We start from the raw sequence: 16,926 nt of genomic DNA on the forward strand, positions 1-16,926 counted from the left end.
AAACTCAATAAATTCTACAATAAACTTCAGCATCAGTGCAGCAGATTAACAGCACCTACATGTGGTGTTTGACAAAAACAAACTCCTGATGTTCTCACCACCTGAAGCTGCTTCTGTTTTGGAGCTAGCTTGGTTAGATGCTCCTAATTAGACTTGCAGGGTCTTTGCAGCCTCTGTACACAACCTACAGAAGTGTCCGACCTCATGTCCACATTTCTGCTTGTGTAGCTGGATTGTGTGTGTTAATTACCTTGCGGTCGCATGTTGGTGTTTTATATGTGGTGGCGGCTGAGCCTTTTTTTGGTCCTCGCTCATTGTGCTCAGTTTTTTGGCTGCAAACACATTCGTCCCTGTTTTTTCACTTTTTTCATTCCCTCACGTCCATTCCGATAGTTTCAGCGTCTCCCTCCCTCATTATTCCTGATTGTTATTCCCTCATTGATAAAGTGAGGCCGTATAAAATTAGATTGCGGGCCTTGAGTCTGACACGGGTTTTAGTTGGATTAATTTATGTATTCCACTGGCCATTTCTAGAAAATTAAAGACAATTTTAATTGAAATCCTTGTAATTATGAATAATATTCTATCATCTACCATCTAATTCATTCCTTGCATTGGCGTATATGTCTGACATGTTTCTCTACTCAAATCTTTGAAGACTGCTTTCTTTGATCTGTGTAGCTTCTCAGTATTTGGCGATTAAAACTCAAAAGACTTCTTCAGTTTTTCATTAAACTCTCTTTAATGTATTTCTTGACATGTTACTGAGCTGCCTAAAATAAAATTGTTCTAAGCAATTGAGAACCACCACTTAACCTAATCCCAGTAACTGCATGTCTTTGGACTGTTGAGGAAACCCACACAAACATGAGGAGAACATGCAAAAAGCACACTCAAAGGCCTGGGCCAAGGTGGATTCAAACCCACACCTTCTAGCTGTGAGAAAAGAGCGCTAACCACCACGCTGCCCTACATATCTGTAACTTTTGTTACATCATGAGTTTGTTTTCCAGCACAGGATTAAAGGCAGTGGGATAAGAAACGTGCTGCACAGGGTTCACAGTCCAAAGTTTCAGCTTTTACCAACAAGCTGTTCAGCCTGAGCTGTTCCTCTGTAATTTCCTCATTGTGGGACTAATAAAGGTAATTGTATTCATATTCCTAAACTCATTTCTAATTCATTTTGGTCACTCCAATGAAATCCTGAACATCTCAAACGCCACTACTTGTTTTTTGTTTCCAGACCATACATCATAGCAGGTCTCACTATCATGTTGTTGTTCTTCTTCTTCTTCTGTCACAAATCACCCTGACACTCATCTCCACCTGCTCCACCCTGCCTGCACTCCCTTCTTCATTCCACTTGTGGAGCATTGTGTTGTTTTGGAAGGTTGATCCGAGGTATTTCAACTCATCTACTTTCACACTTACTTCTGTCTCTGAACTTCTCCATCAACACTGTCAAAGAAAACATCATAGCAGTGCTCTTTCTCTTCGCTTTACTCACAGTTAACCTAATGGAGTTAACTGAGACCTGTGAATAAAAGAGGCTGTGGCATCATTGAAAGTGACAGTGAGGCCAAAAAGGGTTAAACACACAGTATCGCTCTCAGAGCGCTCCTCTTCCTGGAATGAAGCACAGCCTGATAATCCTGTTTCTTCTTCCTGCTCTTAAACACAGCACCTCCTCTCTGTTTCCCTCCCCTTCAGATCTGCAGTGTGAAGATGGGTGTAACTAACATGTGGTGCTGTGTCAGAGCTGACAGGCTCCATTCACTGCAGAAACACATGCTGCTGAGATCAGAGTTCAGACTAGTTTTACTTATAAGGAAGAGAAACTCACACAGTCACTGACACTGAGAGGAGAAATGGCGCAGAAAGGAGTTCAGCTGGACTGAGAAACCTTCTCTTGTTCCATCTGTTTGGATCTACTGAAGGATCCGGTGAATATTTGACCTGATATGAAAGATCTGCCAGCTCAGGGATTGATGTAATCACTGAACGTCAAAGAACACACTGCAAAATTCCAACCGCAGCAACTCTGCATGTTAAAGTGAAAAAAAAAAGGAACTTGAGTTTGATGCAACTGTGACGCTTTTGTTTGCTGTGGAGGAAACTTTTCAGTCTTTCACTGCTGCTGAGAGGAGAAATGGCTCAGAGAGGAAATCAGCTGAATTCAGAGAAATTCTCTTGTTCCATCTGTTTGGATCTACTGAAGGAACCGGTGGCTCTTCCCTGTGGACACAGCTACTGCATGAACTGTATTAAAAGCTTCTGGGATGAAGAGGAGGAGAAAAAGAAAATCCACAGCTGCCCTCAGTGCAGGAAGACTTTCACACCGAGGCCTGTCCTGGAGAAAAACATCATGTTAGCAGAGTTGGTGGAGGAGCTGAAGAAGACTGGACTCCAAGCTGCTCCAGCTGATCACTGCTATGCTGGACCTGAAGATGTGGCCTGTGATGTCTGCACTGGGAGGAAGCTGAAAGCCATCAAGTCCTGTTTATCTTGTCCAGCCTCTTACTGTGAGAGCCATGAAACCATAAAGCCATAAAGGCCATGAAACAGTCCCAGCTGCAGCAGAAAGGACTGAGAAGCAGAAGGAGCTCGAGGTGAGACGACTAAACATCCAGCAGAGAATCCAGGACCGAGAGAAAGATGTGAAGCTGCTTCAACAGGAGGTGGAGGCCATCAATGGCTCTGCTGATAAAGCCGTGGAGGACAGTGAGAAGATGTTGACTGAGCTGATCCGTCTGATCCAGAAAAGAAGCTCTGATGTGAAGCAGCAGGTCAGATCCCAGCAGGAAACTGAAGTGAGTTGAGTCAAAGAGCTTCAGGAGAAGCTGGAGCAGGAGATCGCTGAGCTGAAGAGGAAAGACGCCGAGCTGGAGCAGCTCTCACACACAGAGGATCACAACCAGTTTCTACACAACTACCCCTCACTGTCAGCACTCAGTGAGTCTACACACTCATCCAGCATCAATATTGGTCCTCTGAGGTACTTTGAGGATGTGACAGCAGCTGTGTCAGAGACCAGAGATAAACTACAGGACATCCTGAGAGAGGAATGGACAAACATCTCACTGAGAGTCACTGAAGAGGATGTTTTACTGTCACCATCAGAGCCATAGACCAGAGCTGGATTCTTAAAATATTCACGTGAAATCACACTGGATAGTAGAGAGAGTCTGACTGGACGTTGTTACTGGGAGGTGGAGTGGAGAGGGAGAGGAGTTTGTGTAGCAGTCGCATACAAGAATATCAGCAGAGCAGGGAGCCTCAATGAATGTGGACTTGGATGGAATGATAAATCTTGGGCATTATATTGTGACAGAAACAGTTTTCAATTTTGGCACAACGATGTCCACACTGTCCTCTCAGGTCCTCAGTCCTCCAGAGTAGGAGTGTACCTGGATCACAGAGCAGGTATTCTGTCTTTCTACAGCGTCTCTAAAACCATGACTCTCCTCCACAGAGTCCAGACCACATTCACTCAGCCGCTCTATGCTGGACTTCGGCTTGGTTTCACTGATGGAGACACTGCAGAGTTGATTAAAGTCAGATAGACAGAGAAGATCGGTTCATGTTGATCCTGACCATTATATGTACTTGTGTAGTTTCTAAATGAGGCTTTACATTTTAGAAGCTGAGAAGTTCAGTGGTCCATTGATGTCTAAAAATAATATTGCACTGATTCAAACTGTACTTACATTTATATACCTTACATCAATATAAATCTGGATCTGTTCTTATGGCTGATAATCATGTGAGTTTAAATTATACTACTCTTCATATTCAGCATGTTTTCAGTCTTGAATCAGTCTGGTTAGTGGTTTTATTCTGTAGTTGCTGTAGTGGGTTGTCAAATGTAAAGAATCCATTGGAGCTGCAGTGATTCATCAGTTAGTCGATGATTAGAGAACTGATTGTTTTATCATTATTTTAATCATATTTAAAACTGCTTCCAGTTTCTGAAATGTGAAGATTGTTGATTTTCTTGATCATATATGAAAGTAAACTTAATGTCTTTGAGGTTTGAACTTGGAACAAAAATTTGAATCTTTGAGCTGTTTGAGATTATAATGGAGATTTTAACTATGATCTGATGCTTATTGTATAAACCAATGATTGATCTAGAGTGATGTCATTTTTCAGATGAAAAGTTTGATCACAGTCAATCATTTATACATTTAAATCTAAAAACTAAATGGTACAGGCCTGTATGTTTTGTGGAGGAGAGACACATTTATTTGCCCTGAGCTGTGTCTGGCAGGCAGAGCATCTCCAAACTCCACCAATCTAATGGTTCTGTTTTGGTTTATCTGCTGGATGTTTCTGGAAGTTTAATGTCCTTTAAACAGTTTCATCTGTTTCTGTTCAGCAGCCGCTCATTCAGTCAGAGTGGGTGGAGTTTGAACAGTTTCTTCACCTGCTGTAAACGACTCATGTCTGATCTGCTTCAATTAAACTAAATGTTAAAAAGAAATAAAGTAAAAACTGTAAGAATGAGTGAAATGTGAAAAGTTTTATTTGGATTAAAATTGTGAACGTTTGGCTCTACATGAAAAACATCTGTTACACTCTCACACGAGAACGACTCTCTGGAAATATGAGCTTCTGATTTTGTGGTGTTTGAAATGAGGAAACATACTGAGGAAAATGTGCAGCAAACATGTGACAGAAATATACACTGGAAAAAGCTCATTAGAAAAGGACCAAACAGTTTTAAAGAATCAACCAGAACATCCTGAAATTGACAAACTGGACTTCAGTCGAGCATCAGAGGAATCTCTACCTGTGCTCAGAAAGTCGACCAAACACCAGTTTGAAGAACAGCAGAATTTGGGAGCTGTTTGGGTTTTAATTCCAATTCTACTTGTTTCATCTCAGACAAATATTGTTCTTTTAAAGTGAATATATGAATATATTAAATATGAAGGAGACAAATATAATTCTTTTAATGTATTGCAGCTCTAAATTTGTCTGAAAGTTTTAGTTACTCATAGTATAGAGTTAGTATATAGAAAACAAAATTATCAGATTACAGGTGCTGATAATTTTGCATGTTCATGATAAATAAAAGAGAGCTTAAACTGATGTAAATCTTCCTTTATTGGCTGAGTAAATCCTGCCACATCATAAATCTCGTAATATAATGGAAATGATCTCAGAGCTGTAAACAGGCTGATTTTTGGATAAATGAGTCTAACAGGACAGAGATGCTACAAACACAACATATTTAGAAAATATGCTTTCATGACGTAGATTAACTTACCTAAAAATATATAATGCATTTAAACATCTACGGCAGTAATATGCAACAGATACACATACAGCAGTAATATTCTTCCAAAAACACCATTTATTTCACATCACTGAGAAAAATACTCACAGGAGTTACTTTGCTTCACATTTATTTTCAAGTCAATTTTGTTGCTGATACTTAGACACACTGAATTTACAACTTTTCAAAGGCCTTTATACTTTTGACTTGAAGGACCTGAGTGCTTTTCTACCACTGAAAACAGCCACAATCCCACGTTGATGACTAAATAATTGGAACATGAACTAAAATAGCTATTTAAAATTTTTCTACCAGTCCCTCAAGAAGACTGACCAGCCTGCCTCATTAAAACATGTCAGACTAAGTTAAAAGCTCATATTTTAGTGTAATATTTTAGCTTTCCTGCAGATTGTTGGCTGTGTGAAAAAAACGGTGTTCATTGGAGCAGCTAAAAAGTTCTCTGTTCCTCATGTTGGAGCTTGTTGAATGTGCTTGGATGAAGGATTCCCTCCAGCTTTTCCCCAGTAAAGGTTTTCATGGTGATCACAGGAACAAGCGCTGCAGTTTTGGACACTAGAAAATGTTTACTTTCCCTCCACCTGAGCTCACCGTCTCTGTAACGCTCTGCCTCTTAGCTCTGCTCTGTGTAGACAAACTTCATGCTAAACTATGACAGCATCTTCTTCACTGCTGCTATATTTTATGTTTGTTTAAAAAATGAATTGGCATCAATTTATTCATATTTTAATTTGGATGTAGACTCCAGGATCCAGGCACAGTTTGGCTCAGGTGTGTGAGCTCGATTCTCGGCCTTGTGTTCACTCTGGTGTGTGCACTTCTTTGGAAAACTGAACAAACTCTTTTGGGGAGACGGGGTTGTGATGTCAATGTGTTACTTAATTATTGATCAGTTTGTTACAATGTGCATATCTTATTATGAAGCATCTATAAGATAAAAATCTTTCTGCAGTACTTGACACAGAAAGACACATCACTACTGTCAGGGTGTCATGCTATTTGCACTGTACTGTATTACTGTTAATGTATATATTGTGTTATGTCCCAAGTCTAGGGGAAAACAGGGCATAACATGGAGTGTTACTCCCCACTCCAACCACACAGGAAAAGTCAGCAACAGTATTGTGGTAAATAGTATGCAGTAGTTTATTTGCTTCAGAGGTGAGCAGTGCCAAAACAACAAACAAACCAGTGCTGAATGTCCCTAATTTAACCTACAAATAAAAAGGAAACAAAAGACAAGTGTCTGTTATATTTTATACTATATTTTGCCAATATTTTAGTTATTCTACTTTCATTTTATCCCCATATACTAGTTCAGAGTATATTTTGATTATATTTGTAAACTATTGTATTTATTTCTTTCATCTTTATGCTTTTGTTTAAGAGCAGTCAAAGAATTTCACTGTTTTTATACCTTGTATGAAGGAAAACAGTCCAGATTCTTTTCCTTTGTGACAAATAAACTGCATTGAAACTGGATCAGACTTCTATTGATGGATGATTCATTCTAATGGTGGCTATACCAGCAGCCACAGAGGACATCCAGGTGTTACAGGGGAAACTTTCATCTTACCAGGAGTGGGGTTCGAACCCACGGGGACTGATGTCCATTGGATCTTAAGTCCAACGCCTTAACCACTCGGCCATCCTGGTGCATGAAGTTGATCCACTGAAAGAAAAATGCTGAAAGAAGGATGTTAGGAACACAATCAGTGATGTTACCTGTGCAAACACAGCTGTTTGATGAAGATGGAGCAGCGGACTGAACTTAGAGGAGAGACACAAATTAAAATATTGATCCTATTAAGTTATTATTGATCCGATACCAATATCAACATCAGTCTAGTGGCTATTTGTCCACACTAAAAACAAAACTAATGGCCATTGAGGCATCTCTAGGACTGCATCTTACACAGGTCAAACAACAAGAAAAAGTCCATTCCATAAAGAGCATTTGGGACGGTTTATTCACCATAATGCAGCAAACTTACAGACATAAAGGTGTTAGTCTGCAGCCTCTCTCATATGTCCTGATGCCCCTCTGACCCATCCCACTTGACCTACTTATGTAAAGCTTGGTTACAAGTCTCTCCAATATACTGGTTTTGTTTTGGGCTCTCAGAGAGTGGACCAACCCTTTGGAGTCTGATGTAGTGCTCAAAACTCTGCTCATCACCCAGGATCCTCTTGGAGCTGTGGCATCAGCAATGATGACTAAGTCTCCTGAACAGAAACTCTTCTTCAGGGTCACAGAGGAAACTTTTGTTCCTTTGTGGGTGCCATTGTTCTTCAGTCCATGTACACAAACCCACTAATAAATAATTGACAAATAATGTATTTCAGTATGATACACATTGTAAAACTATGTCATATTCATGACATTGAGGAAAGTGGGACGAGCATCAGTGCATGCCATATTCAATCTAGAGGGCATAGGCTTTTTAGGAAATATGATTTAGAGTGTTTGACCTGCTTTTGGAAATGTTGGACATGCTTTTTTCATCCAAAAGATCTATATTTTTGCATAACTATGCAAATCCACCTAATTACAGATTAGTAAATAAACCATTTGTAATATGTAAATAATAATTATTCAGCATACAGAATTGCTATTAGTCTATCCACAGTTTGAAAACAGCAAAATGCTGTCACCACAGGAACAGTGAGCAACCCAATCGGATTAAACCACCAAAGATCACAAATGCACAGTTATGTATGAACATGCACAAATGAATAAAGCCAAGATATGCCCAGCTAGCATGTCCCATCCACTAAACCTTGTTGATAATGAACAACCCTGACAAATACGTGTCAGGATTCTGCAGTGTGGCAGGCAGGATAATGACCCAAACACAGGACTCAGGATGGAAAACACATGAAGTCAGAAATATGCAGCTTGTTGCTGGGTGCACATCATGTACAAGGAAACACCGAAAGCTCAACTGGAGTCTACAACTAAAAATACACAGGGAAACTCTGAACCAGGAAGCACATTATCTTAGTGAGACAGTGTGACAAAGAACAGGAGGACACAGACAATATACACACACAAGGTAAGCAGGGAGATAGGACACACCAGGGAGCACAACTGAACAAGACCAGGGGAGTAAAACTGAATACAAAGCACACAATAAAAAGTGTGCTTTGAGAGAGACTCCTGCCAAAGTTAAACAGGAAGTAGACATGGAAACAGAAATACAGATTTGATACAACACAAGGAAGAAGGGACTACAACACCTACACTACAGGAACAAGAACACAACATAGATAACTAAACTTAAAAGGGAGGAACACTGAAGGAGGAATTAAACTACAGCACAAGGAACAGAGACCAGGACTCAATCTAAATTAAATTAAATCATATTTTCTTCAAAAATAACATCAGACAAAATGATTTTTCAGATAAAAACTGTGACATGATATCAAAAACTCCAGAAACAAGAATCAAAAAGCTGTTTAGTTTTCTTTCTTATTTCATTTCTCCAAGCTGGTTCATTTGTTTGGGGTTGGGCTCTGAGCTGCAGAAGCTCTAAGGATGGAGTGGAGGTGCACATCAGCGAGACGACTTCTTTGTGTGGTTTTGTTCATCTTCATCACAGAGAAAAGCTGCACACACAGGTATGTACTACCAGACACGCAGAGCATTCGAGCAGCAGCAGATTTTGGGGGATTGTGTCAGGAATGAATTTGGTGAACTGTGTGAATTTCTACACTTCAAAGTCAAAATGCAGTGAAACCTCAGTGTACTCAGTGTGTTCAGTTTGACTGAATTCTTTCACTGCATCATGAATGTCAAACATTACACAATCACATTCCTGAAGCTTCAGATTTAATGCATCAAGATCCTTCGATATGTTGCACAAAAAGGCTGACTCATACACCTTTCATCCTGGGGTGTTGTGATAAATGAAAAGTCCTGGTACAGTTTTATTAACAGCAGAAATGGCCTCATCTGCAGGAGTACACCTATATAAAGGTTTTTTATTGAGCCATGAAGAAGGTCCAGTAATTCCACAAGATGGCTGCCTTCTGGTAGGATCCCAGCAGTCACCAGTCAATTTGATTTAATGTCATTTTTCTGATGAAAAGTTTGATCACACTTGATCATTTATACACTTAAATTTAACAACTAAATGATACAGACCTGTATGTAGTGGAGGAGAGACATGTTTATTTGCCCTGAGCTGCGTCTGGCAGGCAGAGCGGTTCAGCGTCTGTACTCAGCTTTAACATCACCCTGAGCTAAACTCTGTCAGCATGCTGTCTGTGCAGATGCTTGCAAAGAGTCAAAGTTTGCACTTCTCTGTTGAACACTTGTTTTCTTGTGCAACAAAAGTAAAAGTAATGTCCACATGTCTGTTGTAGACTGCCCCACGTTTATGCTCCTCCTGCACATCAACTGAAATCAGCTGATTGTAGCACAGGAAGAAAAAAGTGTGTTTTCTGTTTTTTTCCTTTGCAGATAAATGAAGAACTGTTGTAATGCAAGAAACAACATAATTGTAACTATAATGTGATTATTGAAATGTGTTACTGAAAAATATAATGTGATTACAGTAATCACCTCATTTCTTTACTGTTTCACCAACAGAGCTAAGAAAGAAATGTGCTGACTGCTGATCCTCTCTGTGGTGAAAATGAAATGGCTTTAAGACTAATGCATCATTTTGATATTTTACAGACATCCCTGTGAAAAGAAGTTATTGGTCTCCACCTCCCCTTCATCAGTACATGATGAAAATAAAGTTTAAAAATAACTGTCCCTAAAACAATATGAAATATGCAATAAAATAACACAACAATCTTTAAGACAAACCTTCAATGATTTAAACAGATCGAGACATGCAGCGATGTTTCTGCAGTGATCCATCAGAGGCTCTACAGACTTCCTGGATCTGACACAAAACTTAAAGACACACAAAGTCAGTGTGGCCTTAATGTCAAACTTCAGTTTATGGAAACTACTGAACTTCTCTTCAGTGGATGAGTAAAGGACAGAAGGAAAACACCTCGACCCCAAAGTGTGCCGAGACCTCTTTCACTTCAGCTACTGCGGTTTTGCTTACACTTGCCAGATGATGCCTGTGGCTGTGTTAGTACTGTCATGCTGACTTTCATAGATTCATTCAGCTCATCCAGCTAAAGGACATTTTAGCCCAGCAGCTTACATGTTCCTCAAGTTTCTTTAATGCAGAGCAGAAACTTGTGAAACAGGTTTCACTGCACTCATGTCACACCCAACCATCCACAGTGAGACTGTTGTATGTGCAAAACACAGCTGTCCATGACAAAGGACCCGGCCCACGTCCTTCGCAGCCCACGAAGACCGAAAAGGCCGGAAGTGAGCGGCTAGCCTTCATATCAGTATGACCTGCCCTCACCTCTGTGTAGCTGATGTCGCCTAGCAACCATGAGTGGGAAGCACAGCTGTGTAAAAGCAGCTGGTTAAACGGAGAACGAACGTTTGCTCCTTTTTGTGGTTTAATTTTAAGTCTTCAAAATAAGGTGTTAAAACAAGCATAACAACATCAAGGAATACAGCTGAGTGAATGATTAATATTCAACTATATTAAGTGAGACATTAATGTTGAATAAAACTATCCAGTTATGATGCTTAACTTTAATTTCAGGAGTTTGCTTATCACAGGAGCACTTCCACCCTTCGTTGGTCTGTGTAGTAGACTGGTGGGAAGATAAACAAGATTTTGAAGTTTAAGCTTATGTATACTGATTCATTCATCAGCCAAACTTAAATTAATATTTATCATGTTAAATATTAAAGTGCGATTAATTTCGATTAATTAATTATAAAGCTTCTAATTAATTCCATTATTTTTTAATCGAGTCCCACCCCTAATATAGATATATATTAGGGGTGGGACATATATATATATGTATATATATATATATATATATATATATATATATATATATATATATATATATATATATATATATATATATATATATATATATATATATATATATATATGATTCTACCAGCACTTAAAGTAGGTGTGAGACAAAAATAAATAAATAGATAAAATTACAAATCAATGAATTGTTATGAAAGTGGAACCACTGGAAAGCTCCCGAAAAAAAGAGCTTTTCACGGAGAACAAGATCAGCTTTGTAGAACAATAAATAAGAAAGTTATCACATTTTAAGTTGCACAAAAAGTGCAGCTTCTTCAGCTATTAATTACACGCAGGCAAACCTCTAAGAATGCTGATATACTCACTTTCCTTCATTGCAGTTACCACATGCTACTTTAAAGGCTCACACACACACACACACACACACACAAACTCGTTCACTAGCTACCTCACACCTACCTCATCCTGCATTTTTTCATTAAAAAAAGTTTTTTCTTTAAAAAATATAATTTAATATAGCAGATAAACACAATGAAAGGGTTTTTTTTTTAACTAAACCATCTCATTCTAAACTATTAAAAACACTCAAGTTTCTAAACTTGAAACCAATGAGCAGTTCATTTAAAAAGACCAATTTTTTTCCTCCTTTGGTTATTTATTATTGTTCATTAGTAAGACAAAAGTATCTCTTATCCGATTAATCAGTGGAGAAATTCCTAAAATACTCGAAGCTGAATGTCCCATTTAACATACAAACATCAGGATTAATCAGAGCTGATGTTAGTTTGGTTATTTTGCGGCTCTGCTTTGACTCTGTCTGCTCGTTTCTCTCTAACATTTTAGGGAGAAACGAGCAGACAGTTCACTTGTTGAGCTCAAAGAAAGGCAGTTTATTCACAGGAGCCAAACAGAGTACTGCGGTAAGGCCACAGTAGTTCAACACCGCTTATATACTTTGAGGTAAGTTAATGTGCATAATGAAATCATATTTTATATGTTGTGTTTGTAGCATCTCTGTCCTGTTAGACCCATTTATCCAAAATTCAGTGTTTACAGCTCTGAGATCTTTTCCATCATATTAAGAGATTTTCTCAGCTAATAATGGAAGACTTACATCAGTTTACTCTTCATTTTTATCACGATTATGTAAAATGTTCACATTGTGTGATTTATTTATTTTTTTTCCATATACTAACACTATACTACGAGTAACTACAGCTTTCAGACAAATGTAGAGCTGCAATACAATACATCCTGCAGAGCTCCCAAATTCTGCTGTTCTTCAAACTGCTGTTTGGTCGACTTTCTGAGCACAGGTAGAGATTCCTCTGATACTCAGCTGAAGTCCAGTTTGTCAGTTTTAGGACATTCTGGTCAGTTCTTTGTAAGATAAACTGTTTGGGCCTTTTCTAATGAGCTTTTTCCAGTGTATAATTCTGTCACATGTTTGCTGCACATTTTCCTCAGTATGTTTCCTCATTTCAAACACCACAAAATCAGAAACTCATATTTCCATGTCAAAAGAGAGTCGTACTCATGTCAGAGTGTAACAGACATTTTCATGTAGAGCCAAACATTCACATTTTTAATCCAAATAAAACTTTTCACATTTCACTCATTCTTACAGTTTTTACTTTATTTCTTTTTAACATTTAGTTTAACTGAAGCAGATCAGACATGAGTCGTTTACAGCAGGTGAAGAAACTGTTCAAACTCCACCCACTCTGACTGAATGAGCGGCTGCTGAACAGAAACAGATGAAACTGTTTAAAGGACATTAAACTTCCAGAAACATCCAGCAGATAAACCAAAACAGAACCATTAGATTGGTGGAGTTTGGAGACGCTCTGCCTGCCAGACACAGCTCAGGGCAAATAAACATGTCTCTCCTCCATAACATACTGTATCATTTAGTTTTTAGATTTTAATGTGTAAATGATACTCTGTGGTCAAACTTTTCATCTGAAAAATGACATTAAATAACATCACTCTAGATCAATCATTGATTTTTAGTATAAGCATCAGATCATAGTTAAAATGTTCATTATAATCTCAAACAGCTCAAAGATTCAAATTTTTGTTCAATTTTCAAAGTTCAAACCTCAAAAACATTAAGTTTACTTTCATATATGATCAAGAAAATCAACAATCTTCACATTTCATAAACTGGAAGCAGTTTTAAATATGATTAAAATAATGATAAAACAATCAATTCTCTAATCATCGACTAACTGATGAATCACTGCAGCTCCAATGGATTCTTTGCATTTGACAACCCACTACAGCAACTACAGAATAAAACCACTAACCAGACTGATTCAAGACTGAAAACATGCTGAATATGAAGAGTAGTATAATTTAAACTCACATGATTATCAGCCATAAGAACAGATCCAGATTTATATTGATGTAAGGTATATAAATGTAAGTACAGTTTGAATCAGTGCAATATTATTTTCAGACATCAATGGACCACTGAACTTCTCAGCTTCTAAAATGTAAAGCCTCATTTAGAAACTACACAAGTACATATAATGGTCAGGATCAACATGAACCTATCTTCTCTGTCTATCTGACTTTAATCAACTCTGCAGTGTCTCCATCTCCCCAAAGATAAAGTCCAGCATAGAGCGGCTGAGTGAATGTGGTCTGGACTCTGTGGAGGAGAGTCATGGTTTCAGAGACGCTGTAGAAAGACAGAATACCTGCTCTGTGATCCAGGTACACTCCTACTCTGGAGGACCGAGGACCTGAGAGGACAGTTTGGACATCGTTGTGCCAAAATTGAAAACTGTTTGTGTCACAATATAATGCCCAAGATTTATCATTCCATCCAAGTCCACATTCATATGAGCTCCCTGCTCTGCTGATATTCTTGTATGTGACTGCTACAAAAACTCCTCCCCCTCTCCACTCCACCTCCCAGTAACAACGTCCAGTCAGACTCTCTCTACTCAGGACCTGATAATATACAGTGAATCTGTCTGGATGATGAGAATAAGACTGTTGTTGTTCCATTTTTGTTACTTTTCTGTTCCCCTCAGATAATAACAGATATCTGTTTGCTGTGTTTGGATCCAGTGTGATTTCATGTGAATATTTTAAGAATCCAGCTCTGGTCTTTGGCTCTGATGGTGACAGTAAAACATCCTCTTCAGTGACTGTCAGTGAGATGTTTGTCCATTCCTCTCTCAGGATGTCCTGTAGTTTATCTCTGGTCTCTGACACAGCTGCTGTCACATCCTCAAAGTACCTCAGAGGACCAATATTGATGCTGGATGAGTGTGTAGACTCACTGAGTGCTGACAGTGAGGGGTAGTTGTGTAGAAACTGGTTGTGATGCTCTGTGTGTGAGAGCTGCTCCAGCTCGCCGTCTTTCCTCTTCAGCTCAGCGATCTCCTGCTCCAGCTTCTCCTGAAGCTCTTTGACTCGACTCACTTCAGTTTCCTGCTGGGATCTGACCTGCTGCTTCACATCAGAGCTTCTTTTCTGGATCAAACGGATCAGCTCAGTGTACATCTTCTCACTGTCCTCCACTGCTTTATCAGCAGAGCCATTGATGGCCTCCACCTCCTGTTGAAGCAGCTTCACATCTTTCTCTCGGTCCTGGATTCTCTGCTGGATGTTTAGTCGTCTCACCTCGAGCTCCTTCTGCTTCTCAGTCCTTTCTGCTGCAGCTGGGACTGTTTCATGGCCTTGATGTTCATCCATTGTGCAGAGATAACAGATACTCTGCTGATCAGTACGACAGAAAATCTTCATCACCTCATCATGACGAGAGCAGATGTTCTCCTGGAGCTTCTTGGAGGGGGCCACCAGCTTGTGTTTCTTAAATGTAGGTGAATCAAAATGAGGCTGAAGATGTTTCTCACAATATGATGCCAGACAGACTAAACAGGACTTGATGGCTTTCAGCTTCCTCCCAGTGCAGACATCACAGGTCACATCTTCAGGTCCAGCATAGCAGAGATCAGCTGGAGCAGCTTGGAGTCCAGTCTTCTTCAGCTCCTCCACTAACTCTGCTAACATGATGTTTTTCTCCAGGACAGGCCTCGGTGTGAAAGTCTTCCTGCACTGAGGGCAGCTGTAGATTTTCTTCTTCTCCTCCTCTTCATCCCAGAAACATTTAATACAGTTCATACAGTAGCTGTGTCCACAGGGAAGAGCCACCGGATCCTTCAGTAGATCCAAACAGATGGAACAAGAGAATTTTTCTGAATTCATCTGATTTCCTCTCTGAGCCATTTCTCCTCTCAGCAGCAGTGAATGACTGAAAAGTTTCCTCCACAGCAAACAAAAGCGTCACAGTTGTATCAAACTCAAGTTACTTTTCTTTCACTTTCACATGTAGAGTTGCTGCAGTTGAACTTTTGCCCTCTGCAATTTGAAGTATAGTGATTCCACCAATCCCTGAACTGGCAGATCTGTCATGTCAGGTCAAATATTCACTGGATCCTTGAGTAGATCCAAACAGATGGAACAAGTGAAGGTTTCTCGGTCCAGCTGAACTCCTTTCTGCGCCATTTCTCCTCTCAGTGTCAGTGACTGTGTGAGTTTCTCTTCCTTATAACTGAAACTAGTCTGAGCTCTGATCTCAGCAGCATGTGTTTCTACAGTGAATGGAGTCTGTCAGCTCTGACACGTCACCACATGTTGGTTACACCCATCTTCAAACTGCAGATCTGAAGGGGAGGGAACGAGGAAACAGGGAGGAGGTGAAGAGGAGGAGTTGTGCTTCATTCCAGGAAGAGGAGCTCTCTGAGAGCGATACTGTGTGTTTAACCCTTTTTATTTACTGATCACCTGAACTTCTGAGCTTGTTAACCCTTCTATATAAATAAACTTCACTTTAGAAATCCCAGAGTTCTCAAAGTTAACAAACAGTCCTTCAGTTTTAGTCAAAGCAGGAAGATAATGATCCTAAACATAGAGATAAAGCAGCCACTGACATGATGCTTATGTTGCATTAAGTTCATGTTAACTTCAACTTTCACTCCCTCAAACACCATCAAAGTGAGAGGGTGGTGCAGGTGTAGTATTTGATGTATGACACAGTAAAGTGTTAGAAGCACACAGAGGGACAGAAGAGGAGGAAGGCAAAAGGTAAACAAGACTCCAGCAGAAAGAGAGTCTGTAGTTTACTATCAGTACTGAAGTTGATGATTAACAGGAAGCAGCAGGTTGAGGACAGTTAAGTAATATTTTGTGGCACTTTATTTGTCTTTTATTTTTTCTACTTCTGCTCCAATTCAGAGTCTATTTAATCCATTTTCTTGACCACTTGTCCAGTCACAGGAAACCCACACAGGCACAGGGAGAACATGCAAACTCCACAGAGACCAGTGTTGTCAGTAACGCGTTACTCTAATCTGAATACTTTTCTCGGTAACGAGTAATCTAACGCGTTACTATCTGCAGTCTAATAATCAGATTAAAGTTACTTATCCAAGTCACTGTGCATTACTATTTTTGTCATTTTCTTCAGTAAAAATATATATTTTTTGCTTTCTTCTTGCGTCTCGGGGAGTGACGTAAGGCCAATGCAACAATTCAGTCCTGTTTTCAGCATGAGGACAATAATAGCACACAACAACACAAACATAAACAGTGGAGGGAGGAGAAAGATTTGCATTTTCTAGCTGGAATTACAGGCACTATTTTGAGTTTGTGTCAGCTAAAAATGACAACATCAAGGTTTGTTGTTCACTCTGTGCTGGCAACAAAGTGATATCAAGCTTGCAAAATGCT

At 39.4% G+C, this 16,926-nt stretch overlaps 1 protein-coding gene, 1 non-coding gene and 1 pseudogene across 2 annotated transcripts; 1 reads left to right on the forward strand and 2 right to left on the reverse strand.

Annotated features, from left to right (window-relative positions):
- The first annotated feature begins 1,789 nt into the window (after positions 1–1,789).
- LOC115796907 (tripartite motif-containing protein 16-like) lies at positions 1,790–4,477 on the forward strand (annotated as a pseudogene).
- Positions 4,478–6,872: 2,395 nt separating this feature from the next.
- Positions 6,873–6,955, reverse strand: trnal-uaa (transfer RNA leucine (anticodon UAA)). The gene has a single exon. It is a non-coding gene; the product is annotated as a tRNA-Leu (tRNA).
- Positions 6,956–12,795: 5,840 nt separating this feature from the next.
- On the reverse strand, positions 12,796–15,712 carry LOC115796889 (tripartite motif-containing protein 16-like). Its single transcript, XM_030753367.1, has one exon. The coding sequence runs from the start codon at positions 15,421–15,423 to the stop codon at positions 13,747–13,749; it is 1,677 nt and encodes a 558-aa protein (XP_030609227.1). The 5' UTR covers positions 15,424–15,712; the 3' UTR covers positions 12,796–13,746.
- Positions 15,713–16,926: the final 1,214 nt, after the last annotated feature.

This window comes from Archocentrus centrarchus, chromosome 18 (assembly GCF_007364275.1).
Source record: "Archocentrus centrarchus isolate MPI-CPG fArcCen1 chromosome 18, fArcCen1, whole genome shotgun sequence".
NCBI lineage: Eukaryota > Metazoa > Chordata > Actinopteri > Cichliformes > Cichlidae > Archocentrus > Archocentrus centrarchus.

Bases quoted from the DNA above. Each gene is read 5' to 3' on its own strand.
- LOC115796889 (XM_030753367.1), bottom strand. From the start codon at position 15,423: ATGGCTCAGAGAGGAAATCAGATGAATTCAGAAAAATTCTCTTGTTCC.